A 16,352-nucleotide genomic window follows, 5' to 3' on the forward strand; every position below is an offset into this window, starting at 1 on the left:
CTTCCCTCCCTCCTTCTTCCTTCCCACCCCCGTGACTCACCCGCCGCTCCCGGCGGCGACAAGCCGCCAGCGCCGGAGTTACCGCCCCGGCCCGGCCCGGCGCTCCCCAGGGGCCACCCCCCGCCCTCCCCGAGCGGGCGGGTCGGTCAGGGCGCTGTCCCCGAGGGACGCGTCACCCCGCAGCCCTCGAAATAGCTCAGCGAGAGGGGCGGCGGCGACAGATCCCTCTCCCCGTTCGTCCGTCCGTCCATCCCGCACTGCCCCTCCGCATCGGCGGCGCCTGGAGCGCACCCCCGGGGCGCGTCCCTGCGAGCACCGGAGCTCCCCGCCCTGCCCCGTGTCCCCCGGCCGGCCGGCCGCCCCCCCGCCCGCCGCTGCGCCTGCGCGCCCCCCGCCGCCCGCGCCCCGCGGGCTGCGGCCGCCCCGCCCCGCCGATTTGAATATGCTAAGGAGCGGTTACCGGGACCCTATGGTGGAGCCAGGAGGCAGTCACGTGGGACGGGGACGTGTCCTTGAGGGGCGGGGCCGACCTACCCAGGCTGCCTTAAAAACGGGAGGCGAGCGAGGAAGCGCCTCAGTCAGAGCGAGAAAGTGCCGGGGTAGCGGGGCTGCGGCTGCTCCGCCTGAAACTTCTGAGTAACATCAACAGGGGGAGGGGAGGGCGGGCGGCGGTGGAGGAGGAAGGTGGCGGTGGGGGGAAGGTTAGCCAGCAGCGCAGCCCTATCCGCCTCTCCCTCATAAACCAGCCTGTGTTGGGCTGAGCAGGCCCCTCACACAAAGGAGGGCAGGGCAGGCAGGGCTGCCCCCCCTTCCCCCCCGCCTCGGCAGAGGGGCAGCGGGGAGGCGCCCTTCCCCGTGCACAGCACTCACAGCCACTTACTCCTCTCCCGTCCCCCGTCTTCTCTCTCTCCCCCCCTTCCCCTCACCTCCCCCCACGGTTCTCCCCTCAGCCCCCCGCCCGCTGTCCATGTAGCCGTCCGGCCGCCGGCCCCTCCGCACTATGCCCATCTTACTCTTCCTGATAGACACGTCCGCCTCCATGAACCAGCGCACCCATCTGGGCACCACCTATCTGGACATAGCCAAAGGCGCTGTAGAGACTTTCATGAAGGTACCGGACTCTGCCTTGCGAGAGGAGGCGAGAGAAAGCGAGCGAGAGTGACTGCGCGGGGAGGGGAGGGGGCGGCAGGGAGCGGGGGGCTGCCTGGGCCGGGGGCGCGGGGCGAGGGCGGGCGAGAGTGAGCGAGAGAGTGCGTGTGTGTGCGGGGAGGGAGGGGAGGGCCGGGCCGAGCCGGGGGGCTCCGGCGGCGGCGCCGCCTCTCGGCTCACCCTCTGCTTTGTCCCCCGCGCCGCAGCTCCGAGCCCGGGACCCGGCCAGCAGGGGAGACAGGTACATGCTGGTCACTTTCGAGGAGCCTCCCTACGCTATCAAGGTAACCCCCGCTCACTCCTCCCCTCCTCCCCGGCCTCCTTCCGGCCCGTCCGCCCCCCGCCTGCCTCGCCCCGGCTGCCGGCGGTCCCGGGGAGCGCGGCACACACGGGCTCCGGCGGCGGCGCTGACATCAACATGGCCGACGCTTTTCCCCTGTGCGGTGTGTGCGAGCAGCAATGAACTGTGGGGGATATTTATTCAACTTGGGAGAAGTGACAGCAACTCCAAGGAGAGTTCGGCTGGGAAGGGGCGAGTCGGGGGAAGGACCGACTTCAGCCCGGAGAGCCCCGGACTCGGAAGGGGACGGCACTTCCCTGGCCCCGCCGCGGCGTGGGGGGACGCACCGCGCGGGGGAAGGGGGCGGTGGGTCCACATGACACAGGACGGTGAACCTGTTGGAGGTCGCTTCGCGGCGCAGTTGGCTTCCATCTGCAGGGCTCTGGGAGGGTGATGTAAATAACTCTTAAGGTTTGGGCACCGGGGTCATCAAAGAAATTTGTCCCGTGGAACAAAGCAAAAATGCTCGTTTGGTATATGGGGAGCTCTAAGGATTAAGACAAGTGTATCATTTCAGGCTTTTTGGAGCAACATCAAATACTAACTTCTTAGGTGTTTTATTATCATTTGTACTGAGCTGCATGCAGCAGGGGAGGCTCTTTGTAGCCTAACAGGAAAGCAAAACTCGTATCTGCAGAATAAATCTTTTCGCATTTCCCTTTGCAGGCTGGCTGGAAGGAAAACCATGCAACGTTTATGAATGAACTGAAAAACCTTCAAGCTGAAGGACTGACGACTCTTGGCCAGTCCCTAAGGACAGCTTTTGATTTATTAAACTTAAATAGATTAGTAACTGGCATAGACAACTATGGGCAGGTAGGTTGACTGTTACTAGGTGGAAAAATCTTAAAACACAAACTTCCCAGAGACAGCGATTAGCCAGTTGTCCAAAGTGGCACCTTCATGAAATGTTCAATATGGGGGCTTCTTCAAAAATTAAGCAGAACTCTACTACCTTGAAGAAATACAGCCAGTGAATTTAGTACACAACTTACTTTTATTCTTCAATTTCAGTAATTTCTCAGTTTTTAAGCTGTGATACAGCCTCCAAGTTGACCTTTTCAGTTCAAATTTTTTCTTTTTTTTGTTGAGTCTGTGTTCAGTACCTTAGCTGGTGAGCCTCATAGGGTTATGAAAACTTTGCTTTCCCTATACAGTGCTGAACAGTTTGGGAGATGAGCCATTTTTCTAACAACACTGCATGTCCAAAAGTACTGGAAGGAGCACTTTTTCAAAACACTTCCTTTCCAGTGAGTTTACCACAACATTTCTCCGCATACATGTATTTTTGTGAACTTGCCTGTTGTATCAGAGCCTTGAGAAGCTGTGCTTTTTTAAATGTCTATTTCAACTATCCCTTTAAAACAGGAGTTTTTTGATGTGGGCCAGAATTCTCATGCTCATTAGTATGAGCTGCTAAAATACAGACATTGTAGGTTAAACAGCATGCCTTAGGACTCAAGAGTTCTTTCTGCTGCTGGATCAAAGCCTGGATTTGTTTCACATGAAGGATGCTATTAGTACTTTTCATGTGGGGCACACCAACTTGAATCTCCCCTTTTTGTTTGTTATTCTCATGTAATTGTCCACTATCTGAGGATCAGTACTTAGTACTGCTCTTGGTATTTAACGTGGGAATGTGGTTGTGAACATAAGTCCCCCTTCTTCCCCCACTATTTCCCAGTCTAAGCAGAGTTTGTGATAACACGCCACATGGGTTTATGAAGGAAATTTGTCGTGGTGCATTGTATGGCTTTACCATGAGATGATCAAGAGAGCTAAACATTTTGAAAATGCCTGTTCAGTGATGAAACTTTAAAAACTTTTCCTGTGGCCATCTGATGTCGTCATACATCTGTGTGTAATTTTCCCATTTTTCTGGTGTTTTTGTTTAGTTACAGGAGCTATATTCTTGAACACTTAACCTCTGTAGGCCCATACACAAAATATTGCTCTTTCCAATTGCTACTGATAATTATTCTAATTAAACCCATGTCAAATAATTTTCTCTAAGTGAGCCAGCTGTGATCAGCTACTCAAATAGGCAGTTTGAGTTGTCATGGTTGTTTTGACTCACTAGTAGTGTTCATTCCTGCAACAGCTGCTCTTTTGCCTGTGAAGCAATGACTTTTTCTTTGTCTGATCTGTTCTGGTTGTAAGCCTCTCTGGGCTTGAACGCACTGTCACTTAAGCACATTTTTGCTCCATTCCACATGTGGAGCTGGCTGTTGAAGAGGTATTCACAATCTGCAGTCAGGTGACTAAATAGAAATTCTAACTCTTTTTAGCGTATGCAAAAGTAGATGACTCTATTGCAAGTGGCAGGTCACCTGCTGCTAAAGTCAAAGGTTCCCATTTTGACTATTCTAACCAAAATAGCAATTTTTAAAAAACAAAATCAAATTCCACAACATTTAACTGATCCTTCAGTATTTGCAGGATGAGCTCTAGGGCAGCTAATTGTCTTCATCTTCACATTGGTTTTTAAAACTACGGCTTGATAGCCTGTCATTGTCCTGTTACTTTTGTCTACCATCTAAAATTTAGTCCAGACAAATTACTGTTTGACTGTATGAGAAACTTAAAAATCCAGGAAAATAAAAGTGGTCAGAATGCTCATTTGCATTTTAAATAGTTTTCACTCAGAACATAAATCGCTGATTAACTTTTTTCTAAAGCAGCTACAAATATTAACACTATAAAACAGTAGTTAACTGAAATACAGCAGGCAGATATTTGAAGACTGAGTATGTCAGAATAAGAGAAGATAATTTTATGAAAAACAGCAACATACAGACCATCTTAAGTGTGAAACTATGTGACGTAATAAAATCCAAATTTATTAACATTCTGTGGGAAATTTCTCTGGCTAAAAATATTTTGACTGTCAGGCTTGTATTTTGGTGTATTGACAAACTTCTAAGATATTTGCCAAGATCCACTTGTTACACAAAAAGAAATTGTAAACCAGACTTTTGTTACACGTGCTGTTGACAAGACACGATACAAGCCTGATGGGATTGTCTGGTTATGTCTCCACCAGTGTTGTCTTGTACCCCTGCTGTGTGTGAACTGTTGGTTTAAATGGCAGAGTGACTCAATTTCTTTCAGAGTTGACCAGAGTTCTCTGTCATCTGACCTTCTGAACAAGAATGATGGCTGAACGGTCATTCTGGAGTTGGGGAAAATCTGCTTCATATTTTCTTGCTACATTAATGTTTGGATTTTTATTACGAGTATTTATCATACTGCATATGCAGTGATTGAGTTACTATGTGATCAGCTGATCACAAGATCTCACATTTAGATCTTAAAGGACACTGTCAACACACTTAGATTGTCAAGAGCCTGGAAGATTTTTTCATTAGCTATTTCTTATATAAATGCTATGGTAGGGCTTTATAAATGTTTTTTCTTACTGAGGGATTGCTAGATCCAATTGTTTTGGAGGCTTTTGTTGAGGAAAAAATGGTTTTGAAAAGTACACATTTTAAGGTGGCTGTTCCTTAAACTTTTGCAGCACATTCAGATTGATAATTGCAGTATTATACTGCTTGGATCCAATAGGTTTTTTTTCCCTTTAGTACGCTTTGTTATGATTATGATAGCAGAAGAATAAACCTTCAAATAGAGTGTCAGCTTTTAGCATTCACTGACAATAGTGATCCTTTTCATCTGCATTTTTATGGAGAGCTTTGGAAAAAAATATAACATTTAGATGTCTCCAGGAAGAAATCAGTTTAAACACATCAAATTCAATAAGGGTTTACTGTCCCATCACACAAAATATTGTACTTCATTAGCCCAGTTTACAATTAGATAATTGGCTTCTTATTTTCTCCAGTTCAGCTTTTCGATTATTTCAGGTAGTCTGAAATACCAAGCCTTTTACCGGCAGGTTTTTTGTCCTCTTGAAATATGCTCTTAGGTCTTGTAGCTATGGCTTGTTTAGCAGGACATGAGTAGTCACGATTTAACCAAATAGTTTTGAGTATAGCAAATGTGCAGCTTGTTTTAGTTGATAGAAAGGTTAGACACTGATAGATGTTTCTGTGGAAACAGAAAGCATTCAAAATGTAACTGCTGTTACAGTAGAGTGAAAATGTAAACAAATGGTTGAAATGAGCCATCAACTTCAGTTACTGCAGGTTGTAGTGAGGTTTCTGAGACTAGGCACTGAATCTGAGGTAGGTAAAATACGTATCAGTGGTGTTTTGATACGTGCCAAGGACCAACGTAGCTCTACCAAAGCTGGAATCTGGTGGATGTTTGAGATTGCTAAAATTCTGATTTATTGATACCCTGTCTGTTTCACATTGCCTCTTATTTGTGGAATGATGAAAGCCTCTCACTGTTTTTTCAGCAGTATTGCATAGCATAAGGTTTGAGAGCATAAAATACACTTAACTGAATGGCTTTCTAAGTATTTTTACTATTTTTTTCAGGGCAAAATTGCTTTAATACTAAATATAGCAAATGCTTTTCAATAATATAAGCTTTTTATGAGTTTTTTTAATCTCACTAGAGTATCTTGCATATTTTTCAGCAGCATTACTACTGCTATGAGATGAGGTTGACTTTTAAACAAATCTAATGTAACAAAAGCACATGCTAACTTTGTTGCTCTGAAACAGAAGAGTCAACTAATGTGTGTAATACAACTGGATTTAGACTAGGTATTTTTCATTCACAGTGATGAATAAGATGCTGCCTGGATTTAGATTAGCACAAGAAACACTGTTTGGGTGACTTACCAGGCTGTGTAGAGTCTTGGTGAAAGCCTTTTATTCTGTAGTGTATATCACATATGAACAGAAGCATAACTAAAGTTTTTTGAGCAAAAAACTACAATCCAAATGGAATTCAACTAATAAAGAATATTTTTTAAGAATACACTCAGAGCTGAAGTTGGAAGGTATCCTGCATATGATGGCATTGTTTTTGAATAAGTTTTTTCCAGGTGTTTTGGTCATGCCATGTATGACCATCAAACAACACAATCTGAGGTTAGCTGCTACTTTATAGTTCTTTCTTAGTATAGGTTGAGACCCATTTATAGCTACAGTAGCAGAATTGCTGATGTGTTTCCACAGTGAAACTTGGCATTGGTCTGTAAGTTCAGGGTGCTTTGCCACAATGGCTTAAATACTGTAGTATTCCAAACACAGGTACACAGTGTACCTAGGAGATAATGTCTAATCATACTTGGAGACACAAGACAGCTTTAAGTCACACATTCTAGGTTGACTGCTTGCCTGTATGCTTGTCTAGGTTCTCCTGAGCTTATAAAACCACAAAAATCACATGTGAAAGAGATCCTGTTCCCTAACATGGACTACATTAGGCTTCTGTAGTGATATGTTCTGTTTTCTTTAAATTGTTGAGCAGTTTTATTTTCCCAAGAGACTTTTGAGGATTCTTACTGAATTTTGTTACTCTCAAAAGTCAAAATCCTTTGAAGTATGGCTTCTGTCTTGGTATTTTGGGATCATTATGCACTGCACTGAAATGGCCTGTGCTGCATGTGCCTCCAAATTTGGAACCCAAGTTTAGGTTAGCATTTCCTGCTTTGTCATGCTGGCACAGTTGCGCATGCAGTTTGCTTCTCATGTTGGTAGAGGCAGAGATTTACACTTCCAGAGTAGCTCCCCTGATCTCTTTTTTTTTTTGTCCCCCTCCCCCAAGAAAACCAAACAGGACCATTTCAGACAGTAGTAAACAACATCACAAGTGTAAGTGTAATAATGGCAGAAATATGAGAAGCTTTCTCACAATCTCATTTTTTCTGTGGAATGACAATGGATTTAACATGAACGTGTATGCCTACTGATGTCAAAGATCTGTATGAGAAGTGCTGATAAAAATCAATCATTCTCATCTGCTGTGTGATGAAATTAAGCATATTGGTTTGAGCTTTTAGACCATAACCTTTAGACATGCTGTCCTTGTTTTAGAATATCCTCTGGTGAGAGCTACTGGCACTGTTAAGGTGTTTTTTTCACATTTTGATGTGGAACTGCTTGCCCTTCAGTCTTCCCAGCACAACCAAGTTCAGCAAAAGTCTTAAGTGTTTCTAAAATTACTTGTCCAGTTCCAATCCAGTATGTTTTTAAAGAATTTGAACCTTTCATGAAGTACTTCATTTTTTCCAATGACAACAATATAATCAGTCTGTTCCAGTAGCAGAAAGAGGATACTTCAAACAAATTTGATTTGGAAGGGGCAGTCCCATAACGTAATCATTCATAATTTATTTGTGTACACTGTGAGTTTTGTCCAGCTACATTGAACAAATACAGAATATGTCACTGGACTCATGTAGGGCACTGATGGTCTTTTCTGATGCTCAGTATACAGAATGAGTGAAAAGTGGGCATCTCTATTGCAACAGTTTTGCCCTCCCAGCTTTGAATCCCAGAATGCCAGCTTGATTGTATGCATCTGTCTGTAAGGCAAACTCAGCCTAGATCTCTGCTCTGGACCTTGTGGCCTCTCATGGGTTCATAGTTGCAGTAACCTTGCTTCAGGTTGTGTGACTTCATGTAGTAAAACAAATCAGTGATTGATCAGTGACATTAATAAACTGGACTGAACTGTAGTGGTTCAAAATTGGTTTAGAACACCTAAGTTGCTCCTGCTGTTGTGGTGATAAACTCCAGGAAGGAATTGTGGGGGAGTCTTCAGGAAGTTATTCTGAAGAATTGCTCTGTGTTCATAGGTCAATAAGCTACTTTTAGTCAGTTTATCAGTACTCTAGATTATTAACCCCCTAAATTGTGGGGAGATTTTTGTAAACAAGTCTGTCTTTTCTCCTTGGTGGTGTGTATTTTGGTTAGGTTTTTTCCCTCTAATTAGTGTGCAGGCAACTGTAGGACTCGTCGTCCATCTCCAGCATATGGAGAGCAGAGGCCTGGCTGAGTCTGTGAATTGCACTGAGTGAGCCAGAACCAGCTGTGTAAAGTCACTGCTGTGAAGCAGAAGGGCTTCTGTAATTAGGGACTTGATCCAGGGCTTGGCAAGGTCAGTTATTTTTGGAACAAAACATTCAGAAGTATTTTTAGGAAATAAAACCAAAATCATCTTAAACTCAGAGTCGTTGGAGCTGATTTTAAAGTTACATTTGGTATGGGTTGTGTTACTTTGTTTTTCTTAGAAAAAGTTTATAAAGGCTCAAATAGAACCTATTTTTAGCAGCTTGCGTTTGCTATGCTCACTCAAATAACTTCAAAAACTCCTGTAACTTACTGGCTGATTATCCAATTTCAGGTGACTCCAGTAGTGATGCATTTATTAATCTGTGACTAACTGATAAGGTGCATCTTCTTCTGTAAGTTACCTTAAAAATAAGATACAAGTAGTGATTGCAGTTGATTTTGCTGCTTAGGTAAATCATTTTATTTAAGATAAAGATCTTCCCCTTCTGGCATTATATATCTGTCACATCAGTACTTAAATGTTTCAAATGTTAGTGGCGTTTTGTTCTTCATTTCAATGTGGTTTGTCACTGTTTAGTTACTTGCTGGAATTCATTATGTATAAAATCCCTGTTCTATGCATGTTTTATTTTTTTTCAACTGTGGTGTAATTGTGAAAGATTGAAGGACTGAATTGTTTTTGAAACTTACCAAGGACTTAATCTAAATTGGAGCACTTACTAGTTAATCAAGAAGTTATCACTTATATAATGTGATATTTAAAACTCAATTAGATCTGTTCTTAAATGAAAGAGGACAAACCTATATATTAACCTGTGATTTTTGAAACTCTGTGACTTACTAATGTTGGGACCTCTCTCATTTAGACACATGAAAGTATCTTGAGGTTTTAAGTTTGAGGTCTTAGTAAATCTACTATGTATTCATCATTCCTTTATTGTTCAACATGAACAGAGTCTTAAACTGCTTCCTTAACACATGCCTTCTGTTGTCACACGTGTGTTGTTCAATATGGAAATTGTGTATTCCAAAATGATCTGTTCTTGAATTGAAACTCATTTTCAGGCTGCTTTGAGTTGCCTCTTTTGTTTTCTTGCTGTTAGTTTTGGTTTTGTTCTTGGCACAAACTTTTTGAGAGAGTTCCAAAATGACTGAAGTTGCGCAATTAAATAGTCTTTAAGCAGTTCATTCGGTGCCAGACTTGGAAACTCAATGTGTAACGTTATGAGCATCTATAAAAATGGTACTAAAAGTGCAGTGAATTTTCTTGTGGCATGTTTCAGGATGGATATGCAATGAAATCATTGCCTATAGAACACAAACTTGCATCTTTAGCAAAGCAAGCAGCTGATATGCCTAGATATGTTTCTGTGATGTTGTTTTTGAAAATGGGTTTGCTGTCTCTTGTGCAATTCAGATAGCTGTTTTGTCTCTAGCGTTGCTAATTATAGAAGTGATATCTGACTGGATCTTTGGTTTTTGCTGTACAGCTTTGACTGGACATGGCTAGTTTAAGGTGATGTGTTTGGAGGTTCAGTAGTCAATTGAAGTCATAAATGGCTATTTTAAAAAAGTTTTTTGGAGTTAATGCCTAGGTCCAGAATACCAAGGAGCAAATGACTTGCTTTTGTTCCATTTATTTTCCTCAATACCTTAAATTTCCTTTTCTTAAATGGAACCTAGGTAGCCTGTGTTGTGGGCATAATGGTTGTTTCAAGAATTTTCCCTTAGTCCTGTAACTTATGTGCTGAGGAGTTTGATCTCTGGCTCGGCCTTACGAAAAGTCTGCTGTTGCAACTGCGTTTGGCTTTGAAAGCCTTTTGCTAACTGATTTTTCTTTAAATTTCTTTAAGTCTATAACTTAATTTGTTCCTGGTTGCCTGAAATGCAGAAAGCTTCATGCCACCAAACAATGGTATGTACAAACACTGTATGAGCAAAAAATATTTCATTTACTGCTAATCTGTAGTGCTAGTAAATAATGAAACTGAAACCATGTAACTGCCTTGTAATCCTACATAGGTATTCCGGTTAAGAAACTGTGACTAGCCCATGTCTTGGGCATTATAGTAACTCTTAGGTATTTGTTATGTAGTTAACTAAAGAATTGTCTAGAATGTGGGAAATTAATTTGCCTATAATAACCTTGCTGTAGTCTATGGAGGAGGACAGCTGAATTTAGGTTTTGTAGTCTTGCCTCATGTAGGAAAGATATTTTTTGGTAGCCATCCTTAATGTAAAATTGTTGCAATTTTGTTGACTTCCAGAGCATGAGTGCTGGAGAAATCATTACTGCTTGAAAAGTATTTTGCATTTTTTTGTGGGGGAGGGAGGGAGATGGTGTGTTAATAGAAACATGGGTTCAGACCTTGATAAATTCTACTGGACCTTCTTCAAACTCTGTTTTTAAGGTCTTCTCCAAAAGACAAAATAATTTGAGATAGAATATGGGGTGGAGGGTGGAGGGGAAGGTTAGCTTCAATAGCAAAGGGAATGTGTCCATAATACAGCTCAGTGTTTGTGGCTGAGCCTTCCAAAGATGGACAGTCTGTAGCAAAAAAAAAAGAAAAAAAAGGAATGATAGTATGTGCTTCCATGGTGTCTAGAAACCATGAACCAACTGCTGGATTAAATATATGTTAAGAAATTAGAGTTGAGTGAGGGATTACTTCTTGTTTGTACTTACACAAGAACATTTAAGGTTTTTAGATATACAGCTTTAGACAGGAGGTATTAACCTGTTCCTGTGTGTTTTGAGGTAGTATGCAAACAGAGCATGCCTCAGGTTTTCTTGTTATTCAGTTCACCTCGCATGAGGATTTTATTAACTTGTGCCCCCTCTGCTGGCTGGTGTTCCAATTACAAAGTAAAATACAAGTTTATATAGGTGAGAGGTGCTTTCTGATTAGGCTGTTTTGGCCAAATAGCAGTTTATAAATGTTGCTTTTATGCAGCTGTAACTACGGCAAGACCCGTAGGAGAATTTGGGAGAATCCTTGGTAGTGTTGAGAGTTGGTGTTTTCATAGTACAGTTGCTGTTCTGGCCGCATTCAAGACTCCTTAAGCGTTTGTCAAACCTGTTTCTTTCCCTCATCCCTGAGCTGAAGAAGTGTGATCTTTCTATTCACCCTGGGTGTGTTATATATACAGAGGAGCTAGATCTTTATCGTTTTTGGGACCACACTTTGGTATTTTAAAACCTGCTATTATCACCTGCTTTTCTGATAGCAGTTGTTTTCCCCTTAAGATTGAGTTCTCTTCTTTTGGTTGTAGTGAGGTGATCTCTCAGATTATGTTTAACTGGTGATGAATTTTCCTGTGTTCTTTCTGAAACCTGTCTGTTGGTGAGGTAGGATTCCCAACTGCCTAGTGTGAACAAAAGGCAGAGCACAAGTCCTCCCATCTTGGGTACTGTAGAGAGAGCTAAAAGATGTCAGTATTGTGACAGGATGCTTTGTCCATACTGCAGGTGTGTGTGTGTGGACTAGCTCTAATAGTAGGAATCACCCTGGTGTCCTGCACCCCTTTCAGAAAAAACACTGGGCATTTTTTCTTGGAGATAGTGTAATTTCCGGAATGGGGCTTTCATTAGGTTATTTCATAAGATTCCTCTTTGTGACTGGTGTTGTTGCATTTGTCATTAATCAGGCATCAAGAGAGATTTCTGGTTTGTATTATGGTATTCTTTTATGGCTTGAAATCTTAACATATTTCAAAACACCCATCCTGTGTAAAAGTCAAACTGGTTGGTATAGCTCTCGTTGAACTTTCTTCTGTGGCTTCTGAAAGTGATCTTGAAATAAATTTGCTATACAAACATCTGATATTCTACTAAGACAGAACTACTACTACTGCAAAACTGTATTATATATTGAATAATCAACAGTGTCAAGGGAGCATATTGAAATCTTTATGGACAGCAAGATAGATGAGTTAGCAACTTTCTTTGTGTGTGAAGTCCATCTTTGTCAGATCATAAGCCTGTGCAGAATTTGTATGTTCTTCAGCTCTTACTCCTTCAGGCTGAAAGCAGAGAAGTTTCTCTGACACTGAGGTGCTTTCGCTTCAAAGAATCAATTTCAGTTCTAAAACAGACATACTAAATAAATACAATTTCAAAATTATTTTTATCATGTGGGTTCAGTCAATTAGATAACACTGTGACAGAATTTAGTGGTGCTATATTTTTCAGTCTGGCCACAGAATTGTGGTGCTCTTTATGGTGGCATATCATGTGAGAGGTCAGATTTATCAATGCAAATGTTGTAGCAGAATTGGACTGCCCTTTTTGCACTCCCCCACCCATAGCATATTCTTCCTTGTGTTCTGATAGAGTGAAGTTTCACAATGTGTTTGTGTTAAATATTAGCTGATGGTTTTCCCAGATTAAGCTACTCTTCAATTTAAAGGCATTTTGCTTCTTCTGAAGTAATAGAAAAGAATTTACTAATCTAACAAAGTCAAATCCATATTCTTTCCTCAGTACTGTGGTGCATTACATGTACTTGCATGGTTGTTGTGTGTGTCGACATGCATTTGAAAATCCATAAAGGCAAAGTAATTTTTGTAGAGTTTAATTGCCAGCTATAAATTGACTGAAATACTGCTGTGATGCCAGTGTATTCACCTGTGCTTGTGACTTGGGAAACAGTTGTGCAAAAGCGTGAAATACACTTAGTTCTGTAGGACTTGTCAACTACAGTGATTAATTCTGTGGGGATAATAGAAGATAGCCAAAGCTGCTGAAAGTGCGAGTGCGACAAGTAAGAAGTTGCACAAGATTCTGTGGTTCTTATGTAACTGATGATCAAAACAGTTGTTAATACCTCTGTGTTCTTGACTGATAGTGTTCTGCCTTGAGCAATGAAGGGGAAAGTCTCCAATAAATGTTAATGTCTTAGACATTTCATGATTTTGTTAAAGCGTAACTGAAGTTTCCAAGAAACAAAAAAAAGTTAAAACTGTGATGGATTTGGACCATCTGTTTTAGTTTAAAATTCAAGCTCAGTGTTTTTATATTTTTTGAAGCTTTTTATCAGTTAAAAAATAGCTTTAAAGCTAATAATTTTTGTCATTCTGACTTCTAGATTTCATTTTAAGCTATTGCTTTTGAACAGTGGTTGCTCACAGATTCTCAGGAGAATTTGAGATGCTTGACCTTCTAAATTACAAAAAACCAAGACTGAATTAAAAAATTGATAGTGCAATTTTGTATTTCCTGGTCAGATGTCTAAATTTTACTGAGTTAGGACTGATAGTTCTGAAAATGAAAAGGCTCTGCTGAGATAATATAATGGGAGATAGATGTACAATACAGCTTTCAGAGTTTTGTGACTTACTGAAATGGAAGTGTACATTTTAGACATTTGTTGTGATCTCAAAATGCATTTTTTCCAGTTCTTAGTGATATGTTCTATTAAAAAATATTCACTCCAGTTCATGTCTATTTTCAGCTTTCAGTCTTTTTTGGGCTTGAAGTTTCTGTACTACTAAAAACTTATTTTTGTAGTAGTTGCTTATTGTGTCATTTTTAGTCTCTGATTTGGTGTGTTTTGGTCACATTTTTACCTCATCCATTTCTTCTACAACATTTCTGACTCTGAAATTAATATTTAAATATGTGCTTTGAGATAACAGTAGTCTTTATCATCTCTTCCTGCATATAAAATATTGTATACTTGCATATGTAAGGGTCAGAATTGATCTTGAACTGCTTTACCTCTACACTTGGAAGAAAGAAAAAAGTCATATGTGTATTAATTAGTCACGCTGAAATTTGATGCTAAGCTTCAAACTTGCCAGTGGGAGTGAATTCTTAGTTGTGAGAGCCTTAACCAGGCAATAATGTGTCTTGATAATTTGATACACTTCTGGCTTGATGTGGGGCTCCCTCTGAGAGCATCACACAAGCTGGGGTAGCATGGGATGCCTCTTACTGTGACCCCTTGTGAGTGGTGTGGAGCTCAGTGGTGCTCTGTATTTGTGTGTTATCTGAGCGCTGAACTGCTTCATCTGGAGACCAAGGGAAAGGCAACCAATGCAGCTGAGCTGCTTTGTGTTTTGGAGCAGTCATGAAGCTGTCAAATTGTTCAAATGGAAGTCTTGTGTAATATTAAGTTAGTTTTAAGGCTTTGAATCTCTTGCTTGTTCCTTTTTAGTCAAGCAAACTTTCCCTGGTATTGATGCTGAGTTTTAAGTACCTTTGTTTCCAGAAGAGGTCTGTAGGCTTTTTGTTGTCTTGGTGCGCATCTGCCCTTGAAAATGTAGATTGTGAATGAAAAAATCCTCTTGTACCCTGTTACAGGGTGGTCAGCCATTAAAACTGTACGTGCTTCTTCCTTTTTTCTCCACTGCTACAAACTTTCAGAAGGAAAAGCAGTGTGTTGAAAAGAATTTGCTTCTGAAATAAATAAAACCTCATGCTGGTTAGCTAGTTATCAGAGTAAGTTGTAAGAAGGCTTATTATTTATACCTTACTATCCTGAGATGCTTTCCCCAGTGCATTGCAGCATACCTGTAAGCTGCCAAAGAGATGGTAGTGTACCCTGTCACTGACTGTTCCTCTGCATATCCAAAATAATTGGGTTGGACTGAATTAATTACCTATGCATTTACAGTCAGTGATGTTGCTATGTATTTTGAAGACTGATATTTCCAAGATTTGTAAATGCTGTTTTTTTTTACAAAAATGTGTTTCTAGGGGAAGAGAAATAGAATTTGATTACTGTAGAATTAGATTAATTAGATAGAAATAAAGTTCTCAACCAGTTGTTGACAGAAGTGCTGCTGTTTAGTTAAAAGAATTGGTAAGTCTTCTGGAATTCAATTTTATGATGTCTGACTGTTGAGAGCTTACATAAATAAGAGGGGGTTTTGTTGGAGGAATACTTGACTTAATATTGGTTTTGAATGCCTTTGTATAACTAAGATGAGGAGCAGGGTCAGAGGAGTCAGTGGTGGTCTTTAAAAAGTAATGACATGGAAATTTTTAGTCAAAATTAGTAAATCTCAGGCTTTTTTGCCAAAATTCTTCCATGACACATTTTAATTATCTTTCTGAAAACAATTGATTATTAGTATGTGAGTGACTATCCTTTGTATATGTAAAATGCTTGTGAAATTACCAAGAGTAGCCAGAGGATAAAGACATTTCTCCCTCAAACATGTTCCATAGGGAGCTCAAGTGTAGCAACTCTTGTTTCCTTCCTTATAATTTCATGATCATTCTAACACCAGTTGTATAAGGCTTAAACTTTGGATGGGAAAAATTGAGACAAAGTATAGTTAAGGAATAAAAAACCTTTTCAAATGATGAGGATATCCAGATAAAAGGTTTTGTCAGAAATGGAAATTTTAATACTTGTATTTGAAATTGCAACAGCATATTAACTTAGCATTGCTTTTGACATAAATCTGTGTTTTTATCAGTTGTCAATTCATTTTTACAATAACTTATTAGCAGTAGAATTCAAGTATTTTTATGGTCAGTATTCATGAGAAATATCTAGTTACAAACCCTGCTTTCTGTGTTATTTCAGTGCAATGTAATTAGCTTCCAGCTGATGTTTAGCAGTTGTGGTAAACTATTAGTTGGTAGAAAAACATACTGTCACTGTTAAGAATTAAATAAGGCTAAATATTCTTAGGAAATTATTTTAATTAAAATTGAGTGTTTTCAGGGTCCTTAAATCCTTTTGAGTGTAATTGTTTAAATTAAATCACAAAGTAGCTTGGCTTTCGTGGGAGAGATTGATCTTTGCTTTAATTTGATTTTTGCTTATTTTTTGTAGTAATGGTATGCTATTAGAAAAGAAGCCTTTAATATTTTTTTTCACTAAGGTTTGGGAAAATATTGACCACTATGAAAGTGGTGCTGTCACAGTAGTCAAACTAGATACCCTTCACCAAATATATTTGAGATTGTTAAA

General features: G+C 40.5%; 1 protein-coding gene across 4 annotated transcripts in view; it reads left to right on the top strand.

Annotated features, from left to right (window-relative positions):
• The first annotated feature begins 562 nt into the window (after window positions 1-562).
• The window catches only part of INTS6 (integrator complex subunit 6), a 39,013-nt gene continuing 23,223 nt past the window's right edge, over window positions 563-16,352 (top strand). For 2 of the 4 annotated variants that reach the window (XM_041466961.1, XM_041466962.1), the window contains exons 1-3: window positions 563-1,111; window positions 1,356-1,433; window positions 2,156-2,305. In XM_041466961.1, coding sequence (XP_041322895.1) covers window positions 1,001-1,111; window positions 1,356-1,433; window positions 2,156-2,305 — 339 coding nt within the window. In that variant the 5' untranslated portion in view covers window positions 563-1,000. The remainder of the gene's footprint in view (window positions 1,112-1,355; window positions 1,434-2,155; window positions 2,306-16,352) is intronic. The other 2 variants (XM_041466958.1, XM_041466959.1) reach the window with 2 other exon arrangements.

The sequence above is a fragment of the Pyrgilauda ruficollis genome, unplaced genomic scaffold, assembly GCF_017590135.1.
Source record: "Pyrgilauda ruficollis isolate IOZ18807 unplaced genomic scaffold, ASM1759013v1 scaffold20, whole genome shotgun sequence".
Lineage (NCBI taxonomy): Eukaryota > Metazoa > Chordata > Aves > Passeriformes > Passeridae > Pyrgilauda > Pyrgilauda ruficollis.